The sequence below is a fragment of the Arachis ipaensis genome, chromosome B3 (assembly GCF_059453495.1).
Source record: "Arachis ipaensis isolate K30076 ecotype BB chromosome B3, ASM5945349v1, whole genome shotgun sequence".
Classification (NCBI taxonomy): domain Eukaryota; kingdom Viridiplantae; phylum Streptophyta; class Magnoliopsida; order Fabales; family Fabaceae; genus Arachis; species Arachis ipaensis.
In genome coordinates this window covers 110,498,632-110,512,475 of record NC_142438.1, presented here as the reverse complement: position 1 = coordinate 110,512,475, position 13,844 = coordinate 110,498,632, and the positions used below count along the sequence as shown (strand labels likewise).

The 13,844-nt window shown below is 42.3% G+C and overlaps 1 protein-coding gene across 1 annotated transcript; it reads right to left on the bottom strand.

The window, feature by feature from the left end:
* Positions 1 to 8,513: 8,513 nt before the first annotated feature.
* LOC148572024 (uncharacterized) lies at positions 8,514 to 12,944 on the bottom strand. Its single transcript, XM_088507355.1, has 5 exons — positions 12,646 to 12,944; positions 10,422 to 10,917; positions 9,633 to 10,256; positions 9,063 to 9,362; positions 8,514 to 8,861 (listed from the first exon to the last, which is right to left on the bottom strand). Exons 1-5 carry the CDS (start codon positions 12,942 to 12,944, stop codon positions 8,514 to 8,516), a joined length of 2,067 nt encoding a protein of 688 aa, XP_088363481.1.
* Between the last annotated feature and the right edge of the window lie 900 nt (positions 12,945 to 13,844).

Sequence of the window (13,844 nt, the reverse complement as noted above, 5' to 3'; positions counted from 1 at the left end):
CTGCCACAATCTCTCTTTTTTTATTTTTTTAATTTTTTTGTGGCCATATATGAAATGAAAAAAATAATAATTAGAAACTAACGAGTGTTTAACGAGTAGTGATAAATAGTTTTTTCATAGACCTTATTATATTCTGAGGTATTCATTTAAATTATATTTTGTTTAATTTTATGTTAGTCTTTGTTTGTACTTTGTATAGTGTTGTTTTGAGTATGTTCAACAATTTAGCCTCACTCTAATTATTCTATTAGAATTTTATTTGTAATCATAAAAAAATATATATATATATATATATATATATATTTTTATATAATTTCATCTATTCTACTGTTTCTTTTTTGACCTCTTAATACACTTTGTTATATTTTTCTTACTACTATTATTTTTTTACCTTTAACACCATCGATTTCATCACATCCATCGTTACAAATTTCATTTAGTTTTACTACAGTTACTACATTCACGTATAACTTTTACCTATATTTTTTTCTCTTTAATTTACTTACCCAATTAATATTTTCATCATTCTTTTACCTTTTTAATTTGTCTCCAATATTTCACGTACAAAGGTAGTGTTCTATTTTCTCTTACCAAGGAAGAACTATTTTTTTCATCTCAGATGTATTCTTTATTTTTTTAAATATGTTTGTCCTATCAATAATGAATTAAAAAAGTCTAATATTTTGTTAAATTAATTTTTTTTAAATTACTTCATATGGGATAATATTATTTTTTTAATTTTTAAATTATTAATTATACAGAATATTATATTTAAAATTTGAGTACATGAATATTTATTTTTAAATTAAACTAAAATAAATGAATTATATTACAAAAATATAATTTATTTTAATTTCTATAATATCATTTGTTTGGCATATGTCACTGGTTATTTGATTAACGTATAAAAGATGTAACATATAAATACTTAGTGATAATTAATTACGGTAGGTGAAGAGAAGTTGGAAGGAGAAGAAAAAAACTAGAAAGAACAAAATAATATAATGAGTATATACCCATTTTGGTCCTCAAAGAATTTTAAACCAGACATTTTAGTCCCCAACAAAAATTAATTACTCGAGTGGTCCCTAACAATTAATTCCATCAGTCACTTAAGTCCTTGGCTCCGTCAACTCTAACGGAAGACAAAATGGTCCCTAAAAACTCTAACATGGAACAATCCTGACAACTCTAACAAGGGACAAAATGATCCCTAACCCCTTTATTCGAAAACGACACTGTTCTTCCCCAATTTTTATCATATCTCGCATAACCCTAACATTCATACTCTCCTTCTTCACCTCCACAATCTTCTTTTCCATCTTTTCCTTCCTCCTCTTTAGCTCCAAGATTAAGGCATGGTGTAATTGTCACATGTGTCGCACCTACCTCAACATGTCATGGACCACACACTTCCTAAATCTTTGTGACTGGTACATCCACCTCCTCTGCACTTCACCCACCAAAAGCATCCACTTCCACGTCTTTGATAACATCACCTCCAACTCCGACAACGTCCACGACATCCTCAAGACCAAGTTCTACAACTACTCCAAGGGCACGCCTTTCTCCACTCTCCGGCAAGCAATATAGATTGTTGGATATTAGGACATCATGAGAAGATTCTCCTTCGACATCATATGCAAATTCTCATTTGAAATAGACACTGAGTGTTTCATTCCTTCTTTCCCAGAGTCCAAGTTGGCAGACAGCTTCGACCTCGCATCCAAGCTATTACAATAAGCAATGTCACCGCTGTCGCTCATATGGAAACTGAAGCGATTACTGAACATTGATTCGAAGAAGAAGCTGAAGGAAACGATCGGAGTGGTGGACAATGTGGTCATGGAGATGTTAGAACAGAGGAGGAGGGAGATGGCAACGACGACGATGAGTCTTAACAAATCAGACTTGCTATCTATATTCATGGGATCCATCGAAGACGACAACTAGTTGAGAGACATAGGCATTAGTTTCCTGAGTATGAATTGGTTGAGAATAAGTTGAGGATTTTTTTTCTTGTGAACATTAAATTTATAGAGTGTGCATTGTGCAGTTTGAAGTTACAGTGTTAGACTATTAGTGTTATACGAGATATGATGAAAATTGAGAGAGAACAGTTTCATTTCCGAATAGAGGAGATCAGAGACCATTTTGTCCCTTGTTAGAGTTGTCAAGGACTATTTTGTCCTCCGTTAGAATTAACGGAGTAAAGGACTTAAGTGACTGACGGAGTTAATTGTTAGGGACCAATCGAGTAATTAATTTTAGTTGAGGACTAAAGTGTCTAGTCTAAAATTCTTTGAGGACCAAAATGGGTATATACTCTAATATAATAATGGCGACTAGACAATGACAGGTATGTGTATAGAGTATAATAATAATAAGAGAAAGAATAATGTTTGATATAGTAAGGGGATATAATAAAAGTTATAAATTAATAATTTTGAAAAATAATGAAATTAAAGAAAATTTAAAAAATTAAATATAAAATTAAAAAAGAAAAATAAAATATTTTTTATCAATTGAAATTATACATGAAGATAAAGAGTCCTTTGAATATAAATTTTTATTTCGACTTCAAATTAAATACTATTAAAAATAAATAATTAAACTTAATAACATTTATAAATAGTTAATTTGTAAATAATGTTTTTAAATTTTTATTTTAATTTTTTTATGCATAATAACAACATAATAAATTTGTTTAATATCTTATTTAATTTAAATTTATAAATTTTATGCATTCTAAAAGTTAATTTGATAATTTGGGTAAAAAATTTAAATGCTTTATGTCTTACTTTTTATTAGCGAAACTTCAACAACAACTCATAAAAGTTAACAGAATAGATAGTTATAAATCAAAGTGATAGACAAGATTAAAAGTTGCGAACTTGCGATAATAATACTTGGTAATAATTAATTACGGACGATCGGGTGAAGAGAAAATGGAAAGAGAAGGAAAAAACGAGACAGGAGAACAAGGTAATATAATCTATAACAATATATAATGCGAATACCTCAAGTTTGGTGTCCAATTTTCTTTCCTATTTTAACCCTGCTAAGTGCCAACATAATCCAAAACTAACTTTACAGTTATGTATTTCACTACCAGTTACAACAAAAATTCACACGTAACTTCTTTCTCAATCCTCCACTTAAATAATCTATTTTTTTTATCATTTCTTTAATTTTCTTTACTTCTCTTACTCAACTCTAACATTTTTACCTTTTGAATAACTCTTTAGACAACTTCCTAAAATAGACTATGACTATGATAAATGTTGATTTTAGAAGCATGTACGAAAAGAACAAAATAATAATTTATGACGAAAGAAGTGTTCAATTATCATCAATATTAGTGATAAGTAATTTTTGATAAATTTTATTATATTTTGTGATATTCATTTAAATTATATTTTATTTAGTTTTATCTTAGTTTTAGGTTGTACCGTTTTGTTTTGAGTACAATGTACTCTGTAGCTTCACTCTAATTATTTTATTAGAGTTTTTGTTGTAGTTTCTTAAAAAAAATTTATCATTTTTGTATTTCTTTTGATGTTTTTCTTCTCCTTTCTTTAACATTTTCAATTGAATTATCTCCATCCTCCTCCTTTGTCTTCCTCCACTGCGGTTACAATTTTTTTTTCAATTTACTTACTCAATCTATATTTTTAATCTATTTTTTTATTTTTTTAATTTGTTACCAATTTTTCACGTAGATAAATAGCGTTATGTCTTTTTCTCTCATTAATTTGATTTGACAAAAAAAATAGTTTCTTTACATTTTACATGTACATTTTATTTATGTTTTTGACATGTTTGTATTTAACTATCTGTCAACGATGGGATGAAAAAATTTTATAAATATTTTTTATACATTTTTCTTTTTAAATTGCTTTTAATGGGATAATTTTTTTTAATTTTCTAAAATACTTGATTACTTAGAATATTTTATTTAAAATTTGAGTATATAAATATTTTTAAATTAAACTAAAATAAATAAATTATATTACAAAAAAGTTTATTAATTTTGTCTTTTACAATATTATTTATTTGGCATATTGGCTTAGTTATTTAATTGGTATATAATGCATGCAAGAAAATCACACCTATCAAGTGTTTCTTAAAATATTAGTATACTAGTTTTCTATATAATTAATTATTTAGAGTACTAGATTTGATATTTAATTATGTAAAGTGTACGAGATGTCTCTGGTACGGTTTGAAGGGTGGATCGGGAACCCGCGGACAGTGCTGGAGCCGGGTCGCTTGACTGGAGCAATGGGGGTGGTACCTGCAAAGACACTCCGACGCTTAAGTCAGAATGGATCTAAGAGGTAGAAAGTGTGAGGAATGAATGAATACCTGGAGGAACCTGGGTCCTCTATTTATAGGTGATGGTGAATATCTTATCTTATCTTATTTGGTTAAGATAAGAAAGAGATATTTGGGTTAGAGGTTTTGAAGGGCCGGTGTTTGGGCCTTTGTGTGGAAGCGGGTTGTCCCCGGGTAACCGGGTATGCGGGATCCGAAACACGGATCCGTAACAGTTGCCCCCGCAGCGGGAGAGCGAGCGGGGTCGATCTGTCGCTGGGAGACGTTTGTCATGGGCTCGACTTTTTCTCGGGTGCCCGTCTGGTTTCTTTGAGATGAGGTCGGTGTCTCGGTCTCTGTGTTTGTGGAAGATTCGTCTGACCGTTTAGGTCTGACGTGACTCTTCCGTATCGGTCGCGTCTGTTGCGTTCTTCGAGGCGTTACCTTTTTTCGAGGGGTATTTATTGCAGGTTGTGTTTTTTCTTTTTTTGTCCTTGCGTTTGTTTTGCTTTCTTAAGGGTATTTTCGTCGTTGTACTTCTTTCAAAAACCGTTTTGGTTTTCCTCCTTTAGTTCCCTCGTTTTGCTTTTACTTCTCTATTGCTTCTCTTTCTGGTTACAGCATTTCCCTTTCTCCATTTTCGCTTTCTGTGGTTTTGGTTGGATTTCTTTTGCGGCGTCTTTCCTTGGGGTTGTCTTCCTTCGATTTATCAGGTTAGCATCTCTTTTGTTACTTTTTGCTTTCTTCTGCTTTATTTTCTGCAGCATTTTGTTTTTGTTTTTGCTAAGTGTAGGCTGTTTTAGAGTAGTTTTGTGGTGTTTGTATGGTGGTTTAGATAGTTCTATTGGTTTCCTAGGAAAGGGTTAGGGCGAGTGCCACCGTATAATTGGTGGTGTGCGGTGGCGGTATTTTTTGGTTTTTTACCCGCTGTCGTTTTCTGCCGTGAGGTTAGGCTGACGGTGGTGCTCGTCGATATTTTAGGTATGGCTCGCCGACGGATGGAGGGTGTGAGGGCTCCGGTGGCCCCGGCGGGGGGTGTCCCTGACCTTTTTTCTTGGGTCACCAGTGATGTTTAGGGGACACCGTCGCGGATGACGGAGGCGGACCTCCAACGGCTCCGTGATGAAGGGGCTGTTTGTGGGGGTGGCGATGCCGAACGCCACTACGAGCTTGCCCTCTCTGGGGTTGACGAGAGGGTTTGCTATACTAATCTCGACTCCCCGACCGTGCCGGATTGGATGTGGGTGTATGAGGCGATGTTCACCCGACTTGGTGTTCGGCTTCCCTTTTCTCCTTTTATTCAGCAGTTGTTGAATCGGTGCTCCGTGGCGCCGTCCCAGCTACATCCGAACAGCTGGGCGGCAATACGGTCTTTTGAGCTCGTTTGTGATTATTTAGAGTTACCTGCCTCAGTAAACGTTTTTCTTTTCCTTTTCTTGTGCACTCTTCCGACTAAGGAGGGGAAGCATAAAAAGGGGTATGTGTCTTTCCGAGCTCAGCCCCATCGTCGGATTTTCGGTTTGTATGAAGACTCCTTCCACGGTTTTAAGAGTGGTTATTTTAAGGTTCGTCCCTCGGAGGGACATCATCCCTTTTGGTTGACGTTGGAGGGTGATCGTCGGTTCCCCACTTACTGGAATTTTAAGGCGGGACCGTCGGTTTTTACTCGGGTTTCGAAAGAGTTCCTGTCCTCGGAGGAGCGGGATATTGCTCTCGTTCTGTGGCAGTTGTTTGGAGAGCGTCCTCTTAATCCCCGGGATGTGATGGGTGATCCGATTGCTTGTCGGTCATATGTTGGTGTGTGTCTGTTTTTTCTTTGGTTTTTTATGTTTTGTTTCCCGTTTTTGTAACTTGGGAATTTTTTGTATTGTTTGCAGTTGAGATGGCTGGTGGCTTGACATCCTTGGCGCGTCTGAAGGCGGCGATGGCCCAGGAGGAGGGGTCGTCGTCCCCGGCTACTCCCGTTTCTAATCCTGCCGTAGAGTCGCAGCTAGTTTCTCAGGAGGTGGTTTCTTCGGGTGCGCAGGCCGATACTCAAGTTTCCCCTGGCCCTGCGAACTCTCCTGAAGTCGTCGTGGTGACGGCTGCTGAGGCTTCTCGGAAGAGGAAGAGGCATGAGGACCCGAGCAGTGAGACTTTCGAGGATGAAGGTCTTGTGCCCAGCGTGATGGATCGACGCTTCGATGCTCCGGGGTTTATTGATCAACACTTGATGCCTGGAACGGAGCCGTTTTTTTATGGCTGCGATGTTTCGTTCCAGGCCAAGTCGGTGTATCGTGCTCTCCTCCGGTCTGCCGTTGTTGTTCGGAAGGCTGAGCCTGTGATGGCTCAGGTCGGTTTGCTGGACAAGAAGCTTCGTCATTCTCATGCTGAGGTAGCCAAGTTGAAGGGGGAACTTGAGGCTGCCGAAGCTGCGAGGGAGAAGGCTGTGAAGTCTTCTGAGGAGGCCGGGTCAGAGATTCTTCGACTTGCCGAGGTTGAAACTTCGCTTCTCTCTCAGCTGGCAGAGGAGCGGCAGCGGGCTTCTGATGTAGGTTCTCAGGCTGCCATGCTTCTCGCCAAATCGGAGGCTCTAAAGGCCGAGGTTGCTGCTTTGAGGAGGGAGAAGACGGAGTTACTAGCTAATGCGAAGGACGCAATTGCGGCTACCGAGGAAACGATGAGGGCTCAAGCTTCAGTGCTGGCTCCTGGTGTGGATATGTCCGTGATGGGGGCCTTCAAGACTGTTCGCGATGGCCAGATCGTTGACCTCGAGTAGCTTTTACTTTTATCTCTTTGGATTTTTTCTTTGAACTGTGCTTTTGGATATTTTCGGATGGCCGGGGGCCGTGTATTTTGATTTTGGAACACTTTATTTTTGTTTTAATGGTACTTTATCGGCCGTTCGGGCCTTTTGTATGTTCTGTTTGTTGTTTTTGGGCCGTCCGGGCCTATCATGTATTCCGTTTTAGGCTATTTTGCTCCCTCAGACCGTCGTTTGGTCGGGTTTTTTCATGGATATCCGCGTATTTTGGACCTGGGGGGTGATCAGTTCCCCAGTTGTGGCCGTGTTTTCGTTCCGTTTTTTAGGACGTTTAGGAAAATATAAATAGCTGTTTTATTGATGGTTGGGCCTTGTTAAAACCCTTCGTTGGTGGCGGGAAAGAGTACCCGAGTTTAAAACTTAGATGAAATAAAAACACTTAGAATTTGCATACAGGTAGGAGAAGTACAAAAACATAGATGAGGGCAAGGGTGCGACCTTGTGGGTTGGTCTAGGCGTAGTATCGTCGCAAGTTGGCGGCGTTCCATGTTCTCGGGACTTCGTCGCCACTGAGCCGTTCGAGTTTGTACGCTCCTTTTCCGATTACGGCCTTGATTCTGTATGGTCCTTCCCAGTTGGGGGTGAGCTTTCCTTCTCCTGGGGTCGGGGGACCGATGTCGTTTCGTCGTAAAACGAGGTCGTTGGCCGCGAATTCTCGCCGGATGACTCCGTGATTATATCTTAGGCTGATTCTTTGCTTTAGGGCTAGTTCTCTGAGATGGGTTATGCTTCTTGTTTCGTCAATAAGGTCTCGTTCTGCTTCCTCGTCGTTACCTCCGACCGTTTTTCTGGGGCTTGGGTCTTCGATTTCTACCGGGATGACCGCCTCAACGCCGTATGTTAGTCGGAAAGGTGTTTCTCCCGTTGTTGTTTAGGGTGTGGTTCGGTATGACCATAGGACCGATCCGAGCTCGTCGGCCCATAGTCCTTTGGCTTCGTCGAGCCGCTTTTTAAGTCCTTTGACGATTATTTTGTTCGCGGATTCCACCTGTCCGTTTGTCTGAGGGTGTTCTACCGAGCTGAAACGGTGGGATACATGTAGCCCCTCTAAAAATTCTCTGAATTTTTTGTCGGTAAATTGGGTTCCGTTGTCCGAGATAACGATCTCGGGGATCCCGAATCGGGTGATGATCTGTCGCCAGAGGAATTTTCGGCATTGGGTTGCCGTTATGGAGGATAGGGGTTCGGCTTCAATCCATTTAGTATAGTAGTCTATGGCGACGATGAGGTATCTAAGCTGGCCGGGTGCCGTTGGGAAGGGTCCGACGAGGTCGATGCCCCAAGTGCCGAACGGCCGTTCTGCCGATATGGTGCTGAGCTGGTGCGGTGCGGCTTGGTGGATATTGGCATGCCTTTGGCATTTGTCGCAGTTTTTAACTATTTGTATGGAATCTCAGATAACCGTGGGCCAGAAGTAGCCTGCTCTGATGACTTTTTGGGCTAAAGTCTTGCCCCCGACGTGGTGACCGCAGCAGCCTTCGTGGATTTCACGGAGTATGTACTCCGTATTCTCGGGTTCTATGCATTTGAGCAAGGGCTGCGAGAATCCGCGTTTGTACAGCTGTCCTGCGACAATGGTATAGTTGGCGGCTTCCCTTTTTATTCGCTTTTCTTCTTTGGGATCTGGTGGCAGTGCTCCATTGAGGAGGTATTGCAGGATCGAGTAGGTCCAAGATCCCTGGTTTGAGATTGTCAGGTGAGCGCTGGTTGTTGTTGACACGGAAGGTGTCTTAACGACTTCCTGGATTAACGATTTGTTGCCGTGTCCGGGTTTGGTACTGGCTAGCTTGGAGAGTAGATCTGCTCTGGCATTTCGTTCCCTAGGGACGTGCCGTATGGTGACGTGTTCGAATCCTTCTCTTAGTTCGTTTACCTTGGCGAGGTATTGTTGGAGTAGGGGGTCTCGTGTCTGGTAGTCTCCGTTAATTTGGGAACTGACTACTTGTGAATCGGTATTTACTTCTAGGACCTTTGCTCCGACTTCCTGGGCTAAGGAAAGGCCTGCCAAGAGGGCCTCGTATTCTGCTTGGTTGTTTGATACCGGGAATTCGTATCGTACCGATTGTTCGATCGTGATTCCGTCTTGATTTTCGAGTATGACTCCGGCGCCTCCGTAGGTGGAGTTTGATGAGCCGTCGACATGTAGTTTCCATGAATCGGGGGTAAGCTTTCCCGGGGTCATCTCGGCGATGAAGTCGGCCATAGCTTGTGCTTTGATTGCATTTCGGGGTTCGAATTTGATCTGGAATTGAGATAGTTCGATGGACCACGCTAGCATTCTTCCGGCTAGGTCGGGTTTCTGCAACACCTGTTTGACCGCTTGGTCGGTTCGAACCGTTACGGGATGAGCTTGGAAGTATTGTCGTAGGTGTCGGGAGGCTGTAAGGAGTGTGAAAGCTAGCTTTTCTAAGCGTGAGTAGCGGGCTTCCGCGTCCTGTAGGACTTTGCTTATGAAGTATATGGGTTTTTGTTCCTTTTTCTCGTTTTCACGGACGAGTGCTGCTGCGAGTGCCTCTTCCGTTATGGAGAGGTATAAGTAAAGTGTTTCCCCTGTCTGGGGTTTTGCGAGGATTGGTGGTTCCGCTAGGACCCTCTTGAAGTGTTGGAATGCTTCTTCACATTCCGTCTCCCATTTGAAGGGGGCTTCTTTTTTCATTAGTTTGAAGAAGGGGGTCGCTTTTTGGGCTGAAGCCCCGAGAAAGCGTGACAATGCCGTTAGTCGGCCGGTAAGCCTTTGGATGTCTTTGAGGTTTTTGGGGCTCGTCATCTCGAGGATGGCGCGACATTTTTCTGGGTTTGCTTCAACTCCGCGTTGCGTAATCATGAAGCCGAGGAACTTCCCTGCCTCCATTCCGAAGGCACATTTTGCCGGGTTGAGTCGCATTTGGTGCTTTCGTAGGGTGTTCATTATGACTTTGAGGTCGCCGGTTAGTTGTTCGCCAGATTCGGTCTTGGCGAGCATGTCGTCTATGTAAACTTCTAATTTGTTACCGGATAAGTCTCGGAATATCTTGTTAACCAGTCTTTGGTAGGTTGCTCCAGCATTTTTTAGGCCGAAGGGCATTACTGTGTAGCAGTACGTCCCGTCTGGGGTGATGAACGCTGTTTTCTCTTCGTCTGGTCGGTGCATCAGAATCTGGTTGTATCCGGAGTATGCGTCCATGAAGCTGAGGTACCGGTGACCGGATGCGGCGTCTACCAACCCGTCGATGTTTGGTAGGGGGAAGGCGTCTTTCGGGCAAGCTTTGTTGAGGTCCGTGTAGTCGACGCACATTCGCCATTTCCCATTAGATTTTTTCACCAGTACGACGTTGGCTAGCCAAGTCGTGTAGGGGAGTTCTCGGATAAAGTTGGCCTCGAGTAGGGCTTTGACTTGTTTTTTGACCTCGGTGGCTCGGTCCGGTGACATTTTTCTTCTCCTTTGTGCTATTGGTTTGGCTTTGGGATCCACGGCTAGACGGTGAGACATTAGGTCGGGGCTTATTCCCGGCATGTCGGCCGGTGTGAATGCGAACAGGTCCCTATTTTGTTTCAGGAGTTGAGAGAGCTCCTCTTTGAGGTCGTATGGGAGGTTCCTGTTAATGAAGGTGTACTCATCCTTGGTTGGCCCTATTTGTAATTTTTCCATATCCCCTTCTGGTTCTGGCCTGGGTTGGCCGTCTTGTCGGGCATCCAGATCGGCTAGGAATACACCAGCCGCATCCCGTGATTTCTTCCTTAGGGCTAGGCTGGTGTTGTCGCATTCGGCTGCGACTTCTCGGTCTCCGTGGATGGTGCCGACGGAGCCGTCGTCGGTTCTGAATTTCATAAGGAGGTATTTGGTAAAGATAACTGCGGAGAAGTCGTTGATTGTTTTCCTTCCGAGAATCACGTTATAGGCTGTGGAGTCTTTTAGGACTACGAATTCAGATAGAATTGTCTTCTTTTGGCTGCTCGTTCCTATGGTGATGGGAAGTGTGATTGAGCCGTCTGGTTTGAGGAAGTTGTCTCCGAGTCCCGTGACGCCGTGGCGGTGTGTTTGGAGGTTGTCGTTGCGGAGTCCGAGTTTATCAAAGGCTCCCCGAAAAAGGATGTTTGAGTCTGTCCCGGTGTCTACTAGTATTCTTCGTACGAGTCCTGCTCCGATTCTAGCTGAGATGACGAAAGGGGCGTCCTCGGCTGAGGTGCCGTGTTGGCAGTCCTCTGGTAAGAATGTTATCGTATTGTCGGCCGCGGAGATTGGGACTTGGTTCCTTACAGCCATTATCTTGAGGTCTTTTTTCATTGTTAGTTTTGACTTGCTTGATACGTCTTTGCCTGTGATGACGTTCACTATGATGGTTGGATCTTCCTCTGGGCTTTCCCTCGGGGGTTGCTTTTGGGTTCTCGGGTTACGTCCTTCCCTCTCCGACGACCTGTCTCTCTCCGCGCGTCTCGGTTCTCTGATGATTTTGGCGAATTCTGGGAGTTTGCCGTCTCGTATGGCTTGTTCAATGGCGTCTTTAAGGTCGAAACAATCTTGTGTTCTGTGACCGTAACCTCGGTGGTATTCGCAGTAAAGGGTCTTGTTGCCTCCTGTCCTTTCTTTGAGTTGCCGTGCTTTCGGAATGATGCCTCGATCTGCTATTTGGTGGTATACCTCGGTAATTGGTGCTGTCAGGGGCGTGTAGTTTGAGAATTTGCCTATTCTCGGTGGTCGGCTGGTCGGCCTGGGGTGGTCCCGTTGATTCTCTTTGGGTGTTGGGTTTTGGTGAGAAGCCGAGTTGCCGCGCTGGGCGTTGCCGTGCTGCCGTTTGTTGGCGGCAATGACCTGGCTGACTTCTTCGTCGTTTATGTAATCTTTGGCGACGTTCTGGATCTCATGCATGGTCCATACCGGTCTGGTGGTGAGGTGTTTGCGAAAATCTTCGTTCATTAGCCCATTGGTCAGGCAAAGGCTTGCGACGGAATCCGTGAGTCCGTCGACCGTTAGGCATTCGTCGTTGAAGCGGTCGAGGTATTTTCTTGTGGATTCTTCTTGTTTTTGCGTGACCCCTAGTAAGCTGATGGGGTGTTTGGCTTTGGTGATCCTAGTAGTGAACTGGGCCATGAACTTTCGTGTAATATCGTGGAAGCTGGCTATGGATCCGTTCGGGAGGGCGTTGAACCATTTGATCGCTGGCCCGGCGAGGGTTACCGGGAAGGCTCTGCATCGGACCGCGTCGGCCGCTCCTTCTAGGTTCATTCTGGCTTCAAAAGCCGTTAGGTGTTCTTGGGGATCCTTAGTTCCATCGTATTTCATATCGGTAGGTTTGTCGAAGCCTTTGGGGATTTTTGCCCTCAGGATTCTTTCTGTGAAGGGTGTAGCTCCCATTATTGTATGGTCGTTCCTCGTGCGTTTGGTGTTTCGGTCCCTCCGATCTTCGTCTGAGTAGTGTTGATAACTCAGATCTTGAGAAGCGCTGCGGTTATGTTTCTTGTTGTATCGCCGTTCTGGCGATTTCTCGCGTCTGTGATCGCGTGTTGAGCTGCGACCGTCTCTTCTGTCGTGTCGTCGGGTTGGCGACCTTCCGCGGCGAGATCCTGATCTGGAGATTGCATGGCTTCCGTGCTCGTTGTTGTGTTTTCCTTTATCGGTTATCTTGCCTTCGAGTTCTTGGACTCGGAGGCAAAGATCCTGGATGATCTGCGCTGCTTTGTCGCTGGCTTTTTCAGGATGTCGTCGGTTCGTGATGTCGTGATCGTTCGCGTTTTGAATAGTGCTTGCTATTCTTGCTTGGTTCGTTATTTCACGGTGCTCGGGGGTTGGGTTAATTGGTTGAGAGTCATCCTGGCTTGAGGGGGTTTCCTCCAGGACGTCCCCCATTGGGTCCAGCTGGCGCAGGTTTCCCACAGACGGCGCCAATGTACGAGATGTCTCTGGTACGGTTTGAAGGGTGGATCGGGAACCCGCGGACAGTGCTGGAGCCGGGTCGCTTGACTGGAGCAATGGGGGTGGTACCTGCAAAGACACTCCGACGCTTAAGTCAGAATGGATCTAAGAGGTAGAAAGTGTGAGGAATGAATGAATACCTGGAGGAACCTGGGTCCTCTATTTATAGGTGATGGTGAATATCTTATCTTATCTTATTTGGTTAAGATAAGAAAGAGATATTTGGGTTAGAGGTTTTGAAGGGCCGGTGTTTGGGCCTTTGTGTGGAAGCGGGTCGTCCCCGGGTAACCGGGTATGCGGGATCCGAAACACGGATCCGTAACATAAAGTATTGTATTTATCATATGGAGAATAATAGCAAGAAAGAATAGTGTTTAATATAATAAGGGATATAATAAAAATATAAATTAATAATTTTTAAAAAATAATAAAATTAAAGATAATTTAAAAAATTAAATATAAAATAAAAAAATAAAATATTTTTTAACAATTGAAATTATGCATGAAGATAGAGAGTGCTTTGAATATAAATTTTTATTTCGGCTTCAAATTAAATACTAATTAAAAATAAATAATTAAACTTAATAACGTTTAAAAATAGTTAATTTGTAAATAATGTTTTTAAATTTTTATTTTAATTTTGTTACACATAATTTTTAATTGAATAATCTTGAAGGGTTTATATATTTATTTTTATGGTCAGTAAATCTGGCCCTTTTTAAAACTAAAGAAGTTATTGATAAGAAGATATATGATGAATTACGAAAGATTTTTTTTTATATACACAATTTTTATACTCTCCTATTTTATTTATTAATTATTCTTATATTTTGA

Excerpts from the sequence above, each read along its gene's own strand:
- LOC148572024 (XM_088507355.1), bottom strand. The coding sequence starts at position 12,944 with ATGGGGGACGTCCTGGAGGAAACCCCCTCAAGCCAGGATGACTCTCAA. Across the intron at positions 10,918-12,645 it reads TCAGGATCTCGCCGCGGAAG|AACCGACGACGGCTCCGTCG; the intron begins GTCGCCAACCCG and ends TATGAAATTCAG. Across the intron at positions 9,363-9,632 it reads ACCTCTCCATAACGGAAGAG|ATCAAATTCGAACCCCGAAA; the intron begins GCACTCGCAGCA and ends TCTCAATTCCAG.